This window comes from Oncorhynchus mykiss, chromosome 12 (genome assembly GCF_013265735.2).
Source record: "Oncorhynchus mykiss isolate Arlee chromosome 12, USDA_OmykA_1.1, whole genome shotgun sequence".
Taxonomy (NCBI): domain Eukaryota; kingdom Metazoa; phylum Chordata; class Actinopteri; order Salmoniformes; family Salmonidae; genus Oncorhynchus; species Oncorhynchus mykiss.
This window is the reverse complement of record NC_048576.1, coordinates 16416780-16434418: the sequence shown is the minus strand read 5'-3', so window position 1 is coordinate 16434418 and position 17639 is coordinate 16416780. Positions and strand designations below refer to the sequence as shown.

Here is a 17639-nt window from a genome sequence, read left to right as displayed (position 1 = left end):
CCACCCTGCATCAAACACTGAACCACACACACACTATTAACCACCCTGCACCAGACACTGAACCACATAAACACTATTAACCACCCTGCATCAAACACTGACCACATAAACACTATTAACCACCCTGTATCAAACACTGAACCACATAAACACTATTAATCACCCTGTACCAGACACTGAACCACATAAACACTATTAATCACCCTGTACCAGACACTGAACCACATAAACACTATTAATCACCCTGTACCAGACACTGAACCACATAAACACTATTAATCACCCTGTACCAGACACTGAACCACATAAACACTATTAATCACCCTGCATCAAACACTGACCACATAAACACTATTAACCACCCTGCATCAAACACTGACCACATAAACACTATTAACCACCCTGTATCAAACACTGAACCACATAAACACTATTAATCACCCTGTACCAGACACTGAACCACATAAACACTATTAACCACCCTGCATCAAACACTGACCACATAAACACTATTAACCACCCTGCACCAAACACTGAACCACATAAACACTATTAACCACCCTGCACCAAACACTGAACCACATAAACACCATTAACCACCCTGCACCAGACACTGAACCACATAAACACCATTAACCACCCTGCATCAAACACTGAACCAGATAAACACTATTAACCACCCTGCACCAAACACTGAACCACATAAAAACTATTAACCACCCTGCATCTGACACTGAACCACATAAACACTATTAACCACCCTGCATCAAACACTGACCACATAAACACTATTAACCACCCTGCATCAAACACTAAACCACATAAACACTATTAACCACCCTGCACCAGACACTGACCACATAAACACTATTAACCACCCTGTACCAAACACTGAACCACATAAACACTATTAACCACCCTGCACCAGACACTGAACCACATAAACACTATTAACCACCCTGCACCAGACACTGAACCACATAAACACTATTAATCACCCTGCATCAAACACTGAACCACATAAACACCATTAACCACCCTGCACCAGACACTGAACCACATAAACACTATTAACCACCCTGCATCAAACACTGAACCACACACACACTATTAACCACCCTGCACCAGACACTGAACCACATAAACACTATTAACCACCCTGCATCAAACACTGACCACATAAACACTATTAACCACCCTGTATCAAACACTGAACCACATAAACACTATTAATCACCCTGTACCAGACACTGAACCACATAAACACTATTAATCACCCTGTACCAGACACTGAACCACATAAACACTATTAATCACCCTGTACCAGACACTGACCACATAAACACTATTAATCACCCTGCACCAAACACTGAACCACATAAACACTATTAACCACCCTGCACCAGACACTGAACCACATAAACACTATTAACCACCCTGCATCAAACACTGACCACATAAACACTATTAACCACCCTGCACCAGACACTGAACCACATAAACACTATTAACCACCCTGCACCAGACACTGAACCACATAAACACCATTAACCACCCTGCACCAGACACTGACCACATAAACACTATTAACCACCCTGCACCAAACACTGAACCACATAAACACTATTAACCACCCTGCACCAGACACTGAACCAGATAAACACTATTAACCACCCTGCACCAAACACTGAACCACATAAACACTATTAACCACCCTGCACCAGACACTGAACCACATAAACACTATTAACCACCCTGCATCAAACACTGACCACATAAACACTATTAATACTAGGGATACTAGGACGAGAGAGAGAGAGAGAGAGAGAGAGAGAGAGAGAGAGAGAGAGAGCGAGAGAGAGAGAGAGAGAGAGAGAGAGAGAGAGAGAGAGAGAGAGAGAGAGAGAGAGAGAGAGAGAGAGAGAGAGAGAGATGGGGTCATGTGTGCACCTCCCATGGTCTGTTCTGGACTTGGGGACTGTGAAGAGACCTCTTGTGGCATGTCTTGTGAGGTGTGTATGGGTGTCCAAGCTGTGTGCCAGTAGTTTAGACAGACAGCTTGGTGCATTCAACATGTCAATACCTCTCACAAATACATGCATAGAAGTAGAATGAACATTCTACATGCACAGACGTTTATCAGGCCATTGGTTGAGAAAGCATTCTGTGGAATTAAGTTGTTGGCATGGTAACTCTTCTTTCTGTAATTATTATGACCAGGTGAATTGTTGCTATGGGAGAGGGCAGAACTGGTGGGTTTTCCTTCCTCACAGAGAGGCCTTAGTGTGTAGGTGTGTGTGTGTTGTGGCCAAATGTGCTTAGCTTCTTTGCGAGGGCTGGGGGAACGGTCAGACAGAGTTCAATCATGTCTCAGATGTTCCATTGGAAAAAGAGGGATTAAATTATGTTGGCCAATGGGCTGAATGGATTAAATTCTGTTAGCCAATAGGCTGAATGGATTAAAAACAGTTGGCCAATAGGCTGAAGGGATTAATTACTGTTGGCCAATGGGTTGAAGGGATTAAATTATGTTGGCCAATAGGCTGAATGGATTAAAAATAGTTGGCCAATAAGGTGAAGGGATTAAATACTGTTGGCCAATGGGCTGAAGCCGTCTGCCAATAGTGGTGTGTGTGTATATAGGGGTGTATATGAGTGAGTCATTACCATTAGATGGGCATCTGTAATGAACCGATGTGAAGTTCTGGTCTTAAGCTGTTCCTGGCTTCACCCAATGTCCAAGACAGTTATCTTTGAATTTATCAACTCACTTCATTAAGGGCCACTTTCTATGTGTATTCAGCTAGTTAGTGGACTCCTTTCTACTCTTCTCAGAATCTCAGACAATCCCTTGTTGTCCATTGCAGTATCAAACTGAACTGCAACAAACACATGCTGTGATTTTTCAATCAGGAACGCAAACATAGTGTTCACAGTACTGTCTCAACATGAGCGTGTAAACATGATTGTTGGCAACCCAGATATTGGGAGACATTGTTCATTTAGGATACATTCCTGTAGATGATGTGAAATGGATTCAGGGCTGTAACGGCTCACAGTCTATATGTCTGTGTTGATTGTAGTAATAATACTAATAATAGTAATAATAATAATAATATTTTACATGTGACTTATACAAAGCTTTTCAAAGACACAAAGTAGCTTGTGAAAATAAAACAAAAACAACAACATCAGACGAAACAAAAACATGAATAAATAGAGCGGGGGTGGGGGGGGGTCACAGATGGCTGGAGAGAGGGAGTTCCAGAGCCTAAGAGCGACCCTGGAGACGACCCTGGAGACGACCCTGTAGCTGTGTGATGAATTAGTCTTGGTATATATACAAGAAAACACTCTTATTTAATACAGAATACACACTGTGTGTCCAAAACATTAGGAACACCTGCTCTTTCCATGACATAGACTGACCTGGTGAATACAGGTGAAAGCTATGATCCCTTATTGATGTTATATCCATTTCAATCAGTGTAGATGAAGGGGAGGAGACAGGTTAAAGAATGATTTTTAAGCCTTGAGACAATTGAGACATGGATTGTGTATGTGTGCCATCCAGAGGGTGAATGGACAAGACAAAATATTTAAGTGCCTTTGAACGGGGTTTGGTAGTAGGTGTCAGGTGCACCGGTTTGAGTGTGTCAAGAAATGCAACACTTCTGGGTTTTTCATGCGCAACAGTTTCCTGTGTGTATCAAGAAAGGTCCACCACCCAAAGGACATCCAGCCAATTTGACACAACTGTTGGAAGCATTGTAGTCAACATGGGCCAGAATCCCTGTGCCATGCTTTAGACACCTTATAGAGACAAGCCCCGACGAATTGAGGCTGTCCTGGGGGCAAAAGGGGGTGCAACTCAATATTAGGATGTTGCTCCTAATGTTTTGTGCACTCAGTGTACACCTGAAACAATATGCAATTTATATCAACTGTATAGTACTGTCAGCCGTATGAATAATGATCTGATCCATATGGTTCCAATAGCTAAGTTAAAGGGACAGTTCATTGTGGTTAAATCGTTGTTCCAATGTGGTTGCAGTGGTGGAAAAAGTACCCAATTGTCATACTTGAGTAAAAGTAAAGATATCTTAATAGAAAATGACTCAAGTAAAAGTGAAAGTCACCCAGTAAAATACTACTTGAGTAAAAGTATTTGTTTTTAAATCCACGATAATTGAGAATTTCCGTAAGCATTTTTCTACGGCTGGCCATGCTTTCCACCTGGCTACCCCTACCCCGGTCAACAGCTCTGCACCCCCCACAGCAACTTGCCCAAGCCTCCCCCATTTCTCCTTCACCCAAATCCAGATTGCTGATGTTCTAAAAGAGCTGCAAAATCTGGACCCTCTCTTTCTAAAATTATCCGCCGCAAATGTTGCAACCCCTATTACTAGCCTGTTCAACCTCTCTTTCGTATCGTCTGAGATCCCCGAAGATTGGAAAGCTGCTGCGGTCATCCCCCTCTTCAAAGGGGGAGACACCCTAGACCCAAACTGTTACAGACCGATATCTATCCTACCCTGTCTATCTAAGGTCTTCGCAAGCCAAGTTAAGAAACAGATCACCGACCATTTTGAATCCCACCGTACCTTCTCCGCTAGGCAATCTGACCTCTGGCAGTCTCTATGGGGGTGCCACAGGGTTCAATTCTCGGGCCGACTCTTTTCTCTGTATACATAAATGATGTCGCTCTTGCTGCTGTTGATTTTCTGATCCACCTCTACGCAGACGACACCATTTTGTATACATCTGGCCCTTCTTTGGACACTGTGTTAACTAACCTCCATACGAGCTTCAATGTCATACAACACTCCTTCCGTGGCCTCCAACTGCTCTTAAATGCAAGTAAAACTAAATGCATGCTCTTCAACAGATCGCTGCCGACACCTGCCCGCCCATCTAGCATCACTACTCTGGACGGTTCTGACTTAGAATATGTGGACAACAACAAATACCTAGGTGTCTGGTTAGACTGTAAACTCTCCTTCCAGACTCACATTAAGCATCTCCAATCCAAAATGAAATCTAGAATCAACTTCCTATTTTGCAACAAAGCATCCTTCACTCATGCCGTCAAACATACCCTCGAAAAACGGACTATCCTACCGACCCTTGACTTTGCCGATATTATTTACAAAGTAGCCTCCAACACTCTACTCAGCAAATTGGATGCAGTCTATCACAGTGCCATCCGTTTTGTCACCAAAGCCCCGTATACTACCCACCACTGCGACCTGTATGCTCTTGTTGGCTGGCCCTCGCTTCATATTTGTCGCAAAACCCACTGGCTCCAGGTCATCTATAAGTCTTTGCTAGGTAAGGCTTCGCCTTATCTCAGCTCACTGGTCAACATAGCAGCACCCACCCGTAGCACGCGCTCCAGCAGGTATATTTCACTGGTCACCCCCAAAGTCAATTCCTCCTTTGGCCGCCTTTCCTTCCATTTCTCTCCTGCCAATGACTGGAGCGAACTGCAAAAATCACTGAAGCTGGAAACTCATATCTCCCTCACTAACTTTAAGCATCAGCTGTCAGAGCAGCTTACAGATCATTGCACCTGTACATAGCCCATCTGTAAATAGCCCATCGAACTACCTCATCACCATATTGTTATTTTTTTTTCTCCTTTGCACCACGGTATCTCTAATTGCACATTCATCTTCTGCACATCTATCACTCCAGTGTTTAAATTGCTAAGTTGTAATTATTCCGCCACCATGGCCTATTTACTGCCTTACCTCCCTAATCTTACTTCATTTGCACACACGGTGTATAGACTTTTCTATAATATTATTGACTGTATGTTTGTTTAATCCATGTGTAACTCTGTGTTGTTGTTTGTGTCGCACTGCTTTGCTTTATCTTGGCCAGGTTGTAAATGAGAACTTGTTCTCAACTGGCCTACCTGATTAAATAAAGGTGAAATCAAATTTTAAAAAATATATATATATACTTAAGTATCAAAAGTAAATGTAAAAGTATAAATCATTTCACATTCCTTATATTAAGCAAATATTTTATTTAAGGATGGCCATGGGCACACTTAAACATTTTAACACTCATTTACAAACAAAGTGTTCATGTTTAGTGAGTCCACCAGATCAGAGGCAGTAGAGATGACCAGGGATGTTCTCTTGATAAGTGCATGAATGGGACCATTTTCATGTCCTGCTAAGCATTTAAAATGTAAAGAGTACTTTTAGGTGTCAGAGAAAATATATGGAGTAAAAAGTACATTATTTTCTTTAGGAATGTAGTGATGTAAAAGTAAAAGGTGTTGTAGGGTACAGATACCCATAAAAACGACTTAAGTAGTACTTTAAACTATTTTTACTTAAGTACTTTACACCATTGTGTGGTTGTGTTGTTGTAGGTGGTTTATAGGGGACTGGTCGGCCTGTGGGAAGACGTGTGATGGCGGGATACGGACACGGACGGTTCTCTGTATCAGGAAAATGGGGCCTGCCGAGGAGGAGACCCTGGAGGACAGCCACTGTCTGACGCACCGACCAATAGAACGAGAAGCCTGCAACAACCAGTCCTGCCCCCCTCAGTGGGTCACTCTGGATTGGTCAGAGGTGAGAGAAGAACTACCCCTTTTCACTTGTTGACGTCCCAGCAGGAAAAACATAATGTTGTCATTTTAACCGCTTCTTTCAACTGGAATCACTTTGAGTTACAGCAGTGGTTTCAATAGAGACCTAGAATAAGTTGAATAGTTTTATTGAGCTTGTGTGTTGTTCCTTCTGTCCCCCAGTGTACACCCAGATGTGGCCCTGGGTTCAAGCACCGCATCGTGCTGTGTAAGAGCAGCAACCTGACCAAGACCTTCCCCCCCGCCCACTGTCCCGGCCACAACAAGCCCCCCATCAGGACCCGCTGCAGTCTGGGACACTGTCCACCACCCAGATGGATCCTAGGTGAATGGGGACAGGTACGATTGTTCCCCCCTTCAGAAATCATTGCTTCCTTTCACTTTTCATTGCTTTGATATGTCTTGACATGGGGATATCAAAACAACAACATTTTTGTAAAGGCAATTAAAATGAACTGTTGTAAGATGAACAGACACCACATCCTGTTTTGGTGAACAGTCAACAGAATTTACACTCTGATCATAAACTGGTGTCCCTAGTGCTGATCACATGCGCCTGTCCAACCAGTCTGCCTGCCTGTGCTTTAGTGCATGCCGGTGTGTGTGTGTGTGTGTGATTGAGTACCGCGGCTCCAGTCAGGTCTCAGCCATCCCATCAACTTGTGTCTGACCTCTGTGCCCACCGGGCCACCAGGCTTACCTTCCCTTCAGATCAGGCTCTGTGGAGCCTCACATCCCAGCCTGCATGTCATCCCCTCCAAATTAGACAGTCTTTATTAGGGCCCAGGCCGGCCCTGACAGATGGCCTACATCAATGCATGGTCTTAAGTGGGATTTGAACCAGTGACCTTTTGGCCTCCGCCAGCGAGACTGTGGAGGAAAGCACTGTCTTCACTTCAATCTGCCCTTTATACAGCTCAGGAAGAGACGGGTGAGAGACAGGAGTAGAGGAGGAGGTGAGGCAAAGAGGGGCTGGAGGGAGAGAGAGGGAGATATATATAGTGTGAGAGAGAGAGAGAGAGGGAGAGAGAGACAGGGAGAGGGAGAGGGAGAGAGAGAGAGAGACAGACATCTCCTTGGCCAGTGCGTGAGAAAGTCCTTAATCCAAACAGACTTAAAACTGGTGTTTCTGGTGTGTATTAGGCCCCACTGATACTGACCCTGTCCTTTGACGGGCCACAGAGAGGTTATCAGCCATTGGCTCAATTCAATATGTATCGCTGAAGTGTTTGCTATACATTTCAGATTGAGCCGACAAATGCAGCGTTTACCGTGAATGGGTTCTCCAGCCACACGGGAGAATTGCCTTTAAAATACAATTGGGCTTTGGCGCTGAACTTCCACAATACGGATTGAATAGAGCCCCCGGCCTTCTGAATGAAGTTGGGGCACCGGATGTTGTTGTTTGTGTGTGAGCGTACATATGGTTGCCATTAGAACCTTGAACCATAGCCCATGACCTCTAACCTCTGGAGTCTGACCTCTAACCCCCACTTTACTACCACAACAAAGTCCACCACTGCAATCCCACAACAAGGCCACTAAATAACATCCAGGTATATCTAGAAGTGTCCGTAAAGTCTACTAGAGAACGTGACCAGAGAAACTCTTTCTGTAATATGACTAGTATGTTACAGACAGAACTACTACGATACAGAGAATAACATAGACAGGAGAACTGTTGAGTTGCACTGATAACCCCTAGTTGATGTAATTGACTACATATTCCTAGCTGGTGTAATTGACTACATATTCCTAGCTGATGTAATTGACTACATATTCCTAGCTGATGTAATTGACTACATATTCCTAGCTGATGTAATTGACTACATATTCCTAGCTGATGTAATTGACTACATATTCCTAGCTGATGTAATTGACTACATATTCCTAGTTGATGTAATTGACTACATATTCCTAGCTGATGTAATTGACTACATATTCCTAGCTGATGTAATTGACTACATATTCCTAGTTGATGTAATTGACTACATATTCCTAGCTGATGTAATTGACTACATATTCCTAGCTGATGTAATTGACTACATATTCCTAGCTGATGTAATTGACTACATATTCCTAGCTGGTGTAATTGACTACATATTCCTAGCTGATGTAATTGACTACATATTCCTAGTTGATGTAATTGACTACATATTCCTAGCTGATGTAATTGACTACATATTCCTAGCTGATGTAATTGACTACATATTCCTAGCTGGTGTAATTGACTACATATTCCTAGCTGATGTAATTGACTACATATTCCTAGCTGATGTAATTGACTACATATTCCTAGCTGATGTAATTGACTACATATTCCTAGTTGATGTAATTGACTACATATTCCTAGCTGATGTAATTGACTACATATTCCTAGCTGATGTAATTGACTACATATTCCTAGCTGATGTAATTGACTACATATTCCTAGCTGGTGTAATTGACTACATATTCCTAGTTGATGTAATTGACTACATATTCCTAGCTGATGTAATTGACTACATATTCCTAGCTGATGTAATTGACTACATATTCCTAGCTGATGTAATTGACTACATATTCCTAGCTGATGTAATTGACTACATATTCCTAGCTGATGTAATTGACTACATATTCCTAGCTGATGTAATTGACTACATATTCCTAGCTGATGTAATTGACTACATATTCCTAGCTGATGTAATTGACTACATATTCCTAGCTGATGTAATTGACTACATATTCCTAGCTGATGTAATTGACTACATATTCCTAGCTGATGTAATTGACTACATATTCCTAGTTGATGTAATTGACTACATATTCCTAGCTGATGTAATTGACTACATATTCCTAGCTGATGTAATTGACTACATATTCCTAGCTGATGTAATTGACTACATATTCCTAGCTGATGTAATTGACTACATATTCCTAGCTGATGTAATTGACTACATATTCCTAGCTGATGTAATTGACTACATATTCCTAGCTGATGTAATTGACTACATATTCCTAGTTGATGTAATTGACTACATATTCCTAGCTGATGTAATTGACTACATATTCCTAGCTGATGTAATTGACTACATATTCCTAGCTGATGTAATTGACTACATATTCCTAGCTGATGTAATTGACTACATATTCCTAGCTGATGTAATTGACTACATATTCCTAGCTGATGTAATTGACTACATATTCCTAGCTGATGTAATTGACTACATATTCCTAGCTGATGTAATTGACTACATATTCCTAGCTGATGTAATTGACTACATATTCCTAGCTGGTGTAATTGACTACATATTCCTAGCTGATGTAATTGACTACATATTCCTAGCTGATGTAATTGACTACATATTCCTAGCTGATGTAATTGACTACATATTCCTAGCTGATGCAACGAACTGTAACAACGAACTGCAACATGTTCTCTTGTGTCTCTAGCTGGTAGCTACCACCTCTCTCTTCTAATGTAGTCCAGCAGACTGCAGTCTCACTGATTCCCATTAAAGAATTACTATTACCTTCTTCCCAGGTCATACCAGGTTCAACTGGCCTGAACAGAAGACACACACACACACACACACACACACACACACACTAAGGCCTCTCTGTGAGGAAGGAGAACCCACCAGTTCTGCCCTCTCCCATTAATGCATGTTAATTATAGTTATATCTCTCTCATCTCTATCTCTCTCTCTTTCATCTCTCTCTTTCATCTCTCTTTATCTCTCTCATCTCCATCTCTCTCTCTCTCTTTCATCTCTCTCATCTCCATCTCTCTCTCTCTCTCATCTCCATGTCTCGCTCAATCTCTCTCTCTCTCTCATCTCCATCTCTTGCTCGATCTCTCTCTCTCTCTTTCATCTCTCTCTATCTCTCTCATTTCCATCTTTCTCTCTTATCTCCATCTCTCGCTCTCTCTCTCTCTCTCTCTCTCTCTCTTTCATCTCTCTCATCTCCATCTCTTGCTCAATCTCTCTCTCTCTCTCTTTCATCTCTCTTTCATCTCTCTCCATCTCGCTCATCTCTCTTTCATCTCTCTCCATCTCTCTCTCTCTCTCTCTCTCTCTCTCTCTCTCTCTCTCTCTTTCTCTCTTTCTCTCTCTCATAGGATAAGCTACATTATCCCTAGTGATTAGACAGAACTGTTGAGTGTCTGCTGGGAAAGTAAAACAGGGGGCAGTGAGAATCTGCAAACTCAGGCTAGGCTTGGCTTGGCTTGGCCCATACAGGACGTCATCAGAATGACACAGCCAGGAGAAGTGCTGTTTGACTGACTCAGTGACTCAGTTACTCTAAGTTCTAACACATGTAGTGGGTAGGAGTTTTAACAGTGTGGCTGTGCTGAGGGGTAATAAATATGTCTGTGTCTTTTGAATGAAGTATGTGATTAATAGTGTTTATGTGGTTCAGTGTCTGGTGCAGGGTGGTTAATAGTGTTTATGTGGTTCATTGTCTGGTGCAGGGTGATTAATAGTGTTTATGTGGTTCAGTGTTTGGTACAGGGTGATTAATAGTGTTTATGTGGTTCAGTGTTTGGTGCAGGGTGATTAATAGTGTTTATGTGGTTCAGTGTTTGGTGCAGGGTGGTTAATAGTGTTTATGTGGTTCAGTGTCTGGTGCAGGGTGGTTAATAGTGTTTATGTGGTCAGTGTTTGGTGCAGGGTGGTTAATAGTGTTTATGTGGTTCAGTGTCTGGTACAGGGTGATTAATAGTGTTTATGTGGTCAGTGTCTGGTGCAGGGTGGTTAATAGTGTTTATCTGGTTCAGTGTCTGGTGCAGGGTGGTTAATAGTGTTTATGTGGTTCAGTGTTTGGTGCAGGGTGGTTAATAGTGTTTATGTGGTTCAGTGTTTGGTGCAGGGTGGTTAATGGTGTTTATGTGGTTCAGTGTCTGGTGCAGGGTGGTTAATAGTGTTTATGTGGTTCAGTGTCTGGTGCAGGGTGGTTAATAGTGTTTATGTGGTTCAGTGTCTGGTACAGGGTGGTTAATAGTGTTTATGTGGTTCAGTGTCTGGTGCAGGGTGGTTAATAGTGTTTATGTGGTCAGTGTTTGGTGCAGGGTGGTTAATAGTGTTTATGTGGTTCAGTGTCTGGTACAGGGTGATTAATAGTGTTTATGTGGTCAGTGTCTGGTGCAGGGTGGTTAATAGTGTTTATCTGGTTCAGTGTCTGGTGCAGGGTGGTTAATAGTGTTTATGTGGTTCAGTGTTTGGTGCAGGGTGGTTAATAGTGTTTATGTGGTTCAGTGTCTGGTGCAGGGTGGTTAATAGTGTGTGTGTGGTTCAGTGTCTGGTGCAGGGTGGTTAATAGTGTGTGTGTGGTTCAGTGTCTGGTGCAGGGTGGTTAATAGTGTTTATCTGGTTCAGTGTTTGATGCAGGGTGATTAATAGTGTTTATGTGGTCAGTGTCTGGTGCAGGGTGATTAATAATGTTTATGTGGTCAGTGTCTGGTGCAGGGTGGTTAATAGTGTTTATGTGGTTCAGTGTTTGGTGCAGGGTGATTAATAGTGTTTATGTGGTCAGTGTCTGGTGCAGGGTGGTTAATAGTGTTTATGTGGTTCAGTGTCTGGTGCAGGGTGGTTAATAGTGTTTATGTGGTCAGTGTCTGGTGCAGGGTGGTTAATAGTGTGTGTGTGGTTCAGTGTTTGATGCAGGGTGGTTAATAGTGTTTATGTGGTTCAGTGTTTGATGCAGGGTGGTTAATAGTGTTTATGTGGTCAGTGTCTGGTGCAGGGTGGTTAATAGTGTTTATGTGGTCAGTGTCTGGTGCAGGGTGGTTAATAGTGTTTATGTGGTCAGTGTCTGGTGCAGGGTGGTTAATAGTGTGTGTGTGGTTCAGTGTCTGGTGCAGGGTGGTTAATAGTTTTTATGTGGTTCAGTGTCTGGTGCAGGGTGGTTAATAGTGTTTATGTGGTTTAGTGTTTGGTGCAGGGTGGTTAATAGTGTTTATGTGGTTTAGTGTTTGGTGCAGGGTGATTAATAGTGTTTATGTGGTTCAGTGTCTGGTGCAGGGTGGTTAATAGTGTTTATGTGGTTCAGTGTCTGGTGCAGGGTGGTTAATAGTGTTTATGTGGTTCAGTGTCTGGTGCAGGGTGGTTAATAGTGTTTATGTGGTTCAGTGTCTGGTGCAGGGTGGTTAATAGTGTTTATGTGGTTTAGTGTCTGGTGCAGGGTGATTAATAGTGTTTATGTGGTTCAGTGTTTGGTACAGGGTGATTAATAGTGTTTATGTGGTTCAGTGTCTGGTGCAGGGTGGTTAATAGTGTTTATGTGGTTTAGTGTTTGGTGCAGGGTGGTTAATAGTGTTCATGTGGTTCAGTGTCTGGTGCAGGGTTGTTAATAGTGTTTATGTGGTCAGTGTTTGGTGCAGGGTGGTTAATAGTGTTTATGTGGTTCAGTGTTTGGTGCAGGGTGGTTAATAGTGTTTATGTGGTCAGTGTTTGGTGCAGGGTGATTAATAGTGTTTATGTGGTCAGTGTCTGGTGCAGGGTGGTTAATAGTGTTTATGTGGTTCAGTGTTTGGTGCAGGGTGATTAATAGTGTTTATGTGGTTCAGTGTTTGGTGCAGGGTGATTAATAGTGTTTATGTGGTTCAGTGTTTGGTGCAGGGTGGTTAATAGTGTTTATGTGGTTTAGTGTTTGGTGCAGGGTGGTTAATAGTGTTTATGTGGTTCAGTGTCTGGTGCAGGGTGGTTAATAGTGTTTATGTGGTTTAGTGTTTGGTGCAGGGTGGTTAATAGTGTTTATGTGGTTCAGTGTCTGGTGCAGGGTGGTTAATAGTGTTTATGTGGTCAGTGTCTGGTGCGGGGTGGTTAATAGTGTGTGTGTGTTTCACCACAGTGTTCAGCGCAGTGTGGGCTGGGCCAGCAGATGCGGACAGTGCAGTGTCTCTCCTACACAGGCCAGCCCTCCAGTGACTGTCCCGAGGCCCTCAGACCCCCCAACATGCAGCAGTGTGAGAGCAAGTGTGGCGCCACGCCCATCGCTAACGGAGACGGTGAGTACAGAAACGTATGCAAGCATACTGGCACCCACACACAAACACACCACACAGGCACACATACAAACACACACAGAACCGTCACAACGATCCAGCCATCCCTATACCAGAGTTCCATCTCAGCTCCATTCAGCCGTTGGGATGACACAGCTCTTACAGAACGCATTCATCTTCCCAGTGAGGTTGAGCTGTCTGCTGGTCAGAGCAGCCTGGACCCTCCATCCTCTCCATGCTATGACAGATGTGTGTTAGGATGCATAGAGACAGGCCCAGCCCACACGTCGATCGAGCTGAATGGAACCGGTAGGGAGAGCAGGGTGTGTGGAGACGCTAACGGCTAATTGTCCCGTACAGACAGACGGAGAGACAGACAGACAGCAGCGTGAGGGTTGCTTATGATTTTGAATGTCTTTCTTAGTTTTACTAGACCAACCTGAATTGATAAATCAAATGTTTGCACAAAACCGGTAACAGTAAGAGCTTAGAAAACACAAATGATAGTCCTCAGAAGAGAGGGCCCAAAGGATTGACGTGCTTCTACACCTGCATTGCTTGCTGTTTGGGGTTTTAGGCTGGGTTTCTGTACAACAGTTTGAGATATCAGCTGATGTACGAAGGGCTATATAAATACAGTTGATTTGATTTGATTTGACAAACGTGCGCACCACTCATTTGAAGTCCGATAATTCCAGACGTTCCTTTGGTATGGTGTGTTCTCCTTACATAAACGTATAGCACGCAGAGGGGGGGATAAAAAGAGAGAGAGAGACAGCGACAGAGACAGACAGAGAGAGAGAGAGATTAAAAAAAGGTCCAGTTGCCAGGACAACAAATACACATTCTTTCTAGACGCTGTTGCCCGAGAGCACACCAAGAATTATACCTACCTTGGCCAAAACATCAACACCGCAGGTAACGATCTGAGAGACAAGGCAAGAACAGCCTTCTATGACATCAAAAGGAACATAAAACTTGACATCCCAATTAGGATCTGGCAAAAAAATACTTTAATCAGTTATAAAAACCCATTGCCCTTTATAGTTGTGAGGTCCCGGGTCCACTCACTAACCAGTAATTTACAAAATGGGACAAACACCCAATTTAAACTGCATGCAGCATTCTGCAAAATAATACTTTGTGTACAACGCGAAACCCCAAACAATGCATGCAGAGCAGAATTAGTTATCAAAATCCAGAAAAGAGCTGTAACATTCTACAACCACCTAAAAGGAAGTGATGCCCACACATTCCACCAGTATCTGGGGCTCTGTTCACCAACATAAACAGACTCCACAGAGCCCCAGGACAGCAACACAACCAAATTATGAGAAAACAAAAAGATAATAATTTGGCACACTGGAAAGAATCAACCAAAAAACTGAGCAACTTGAAATGCTACCTGGCCCTAAACAGAGAGTACACAGTGGTAACGAGTACACTGTGACTGACCCAACATTTTACAAATCTTTGAGTATGTACAGATTCCGTGAGCATAGCCTTACTATTGAGAAAAGCCGCCGTAGGCAGACCTGGCTCTCAAGAGATGACAGGCTATGTGCTCACTGCCCAAAAAATGAGGTGGAAACTGAGCTGCACTTCCTAACCTCCTGCCAAATGTATGACCATATTAGAGACACATATTACCCTCAGATTACACAGATCCACAAAGAATTTGAAAACAAATCCAACACTGATAAACTGCCATATATTTTAGGCAAAATACCACAATGTGCATCACAGCAGCAAGATGTGTGGCCCGTTATCATGAGAAAAGGGCAGCCGGTGGAACAGACAACACTGTAAATACCACCAATACATATCTGTTTATGTACACTATGTCATCCAAAGACAATTACCGTTTCAAAGTTTGGGGCCACTTAGAGATGACCTTGTTTTTGAAAGAAAAGCAAATGTTTAGGCCATTAAAATAACATCAAATTGATCAGAAATACAGTGTAGACATTGTTAGTGTTGTAGATGACTATTGTAGCTGGAAACAGGTGATTTTTTATGGAATATCTACATAGGCGTACAGAGGCCCATTATCAGAAAATGTATTATGGGCCGGTCGTTGTCCGAGACAACAGAAACTTGGAGTAGTCCACAGTTGCTCAACCTTTTTTGTTCCAGGGACGTGCCCGGAGGGCTGCTTATATTAAAACTAACAGCTGAGAACTGACTAAATAGGCGTCAGACAACTATCTGTGGGACTGGTGCCAGTGCTCCGGACGGAGGTTGACACGTACTGGTCTAGAAAGAGTTTAATACATTTTAACAGAACAGCAATATTACAACATGGACACGCACATCAGCACACACACACACTCACGCATACACACACAGACACAAACACACACACACTCACTCACGCATACACACACAGACACAAACACACACACACACGCATACACACACAGACACAAACACACACACACACACACACACACACACACACACACACACACACACACACACACACATACACACAAACACACACACAAACACACACACACACACACACACACACACACAAACACACACACACACACACACACACACACACACAAACACAAGCCCAGGTGGTTAATAGACATCCACTTCCACTTCTTCTTCTTTCCTTTATTTCCTGTGTAATTTTCGTATTTTTCTCTCCAGAATGCAAAGACGTAAACAAAGTGGCATATTGCCCACTGGTGCTGAAGTTCAAGTTCTGTGGCCGTGCGTACTTCAGACAGATGTGCTGCAAGACGTGCCAAGAACGCTGACCCACACAGAGAGAGAACGAGAGAAATAAGGAGAGGAACAGAGGGAGCTGGAGGAGAAAGAGACACACAGGCAACGGGCAGAGTGAAAACACCCCCTGCCCCCTCCCCATCACCGTGGAAACCTAACCACTGCTCAGCAGACACGCTGACACACACCTTTATTACTGTCACTTCTGTGAAGTGGGAACCTTAGAGGATTGTTGTTACTGATGTTATTTTTATTATAATAATAATATTAATATTATTTTTATTATTTTATTGTCATCTGTTTGTTGTTATTGTTTTTTGTAGTTGTTTTTTAATCCAAAGTGCTGGACACATCACACATAGAGCAGAATCACCACAGGGAAGGAGGGATGGAAGGAATAGCCACTGGAGGGGAGGAGAGGGGAGAGGAGGAGGGATGGAAGGAATAGCCACTGGAGGGGAGGAGAGGGGAGAGGAGGAGGGAGTGTAGCTGAAGAGTGGATGGGGGGATGTAATGGTACTATGGACAGACAGACAGACAGACAGACAGACAGTGTGAATATTCCATAAATTATACCCAAACACATCACAAAACACACCAGTACTGGAATGAACTGTTCAAGATGTCATCACCCGTAGTGTCATTCAAGCAATTGTATTAAATCTGTCTGTGGTTATGCCACATATTGTCAATGGAGGACAGTGGGATGGCAGAGCGCATGTTTCTAGAATGTTCTGTGCTGGAAGTGGAAAAAAGGTGCTACATTAGGGGTTATTTCTACTTCATGTTATCAGAGGTCAGGTACGGTCAAATCGTTCTTCTGTTTATTGTCCTTTCTCTTTTCTTGTTTCTTTTTTCTAAAAGAGGGGTGCCTTCGTTTTGAACAACACTGACTTTGTGCCAGAACCTTTAAAAAGGAGACCAACCCCCAGTTGATGCAAATTGTGGATTTGTGAATAATCACAAATATTGCAAACTGCACAGTTTGGCATTAAAGTACTGTATTGAATTTGAAGGACCATAGCTTATTATTGTTGTTGTTATTATCATGTAGTTCGGATAATCCTTCTCTTGTGAACATTGGAGATAGTAACAATTAGTGAACTATACTGTTAACACAGAGGATCTCTGTATCAGCCCTTTCACAGTATATTGTGTAGTGTTGATTTCAGATTTCATCAGCATGGGAAGATCTCACAGCCTCTCCAGCACTGTGACTGGAGTTAAGTGAAGGGACAGTACTACACACACACACACACACACACACACACAGTGGGGAGAACAAGTATTTGATAACCTGCA

At 42.8% G+C, this 17639-nt stretch overlaps 1 protein-coding gene across 1 annotated transcript in view; it reads left to right on the top strand.

Annotated features, from left to right (window-relative positions):
* The window catches only part of LOC110537061 (ADAM metallopeptidase with thrombospondin type 1 motif, 6), a 131436-nt gene extending 114655 nt beyond the window's left edge, over nucleotides 1–16781 (top strand). Inside the window, exons 22-25 of the mRNA XM_036937044.1 lie at nucleotides 6389–6593; nucleotides 6773–6949; nucleotides 13445–13601; nucleotides 16260–16781. Coding sequence (XP_036792939.1) covers nucleotides 6389–6593; nucleotides 6773–6949; nucleotides 13445–13601; nucleotides 16260–16369 — 649 coding nt within the window. The 3' untranslated portion in view covers nucleotides 16370–16781. The remainder of the gene's footprint in view (nucleotides 1–6388; nucleotides 6594–6772; nucleotides 6950–13444; nucleotides 13602–16259) is intronic.
* The last annotated feature ends 858 nt before the right edge of the window (nucleotides 16782–17639 follow it).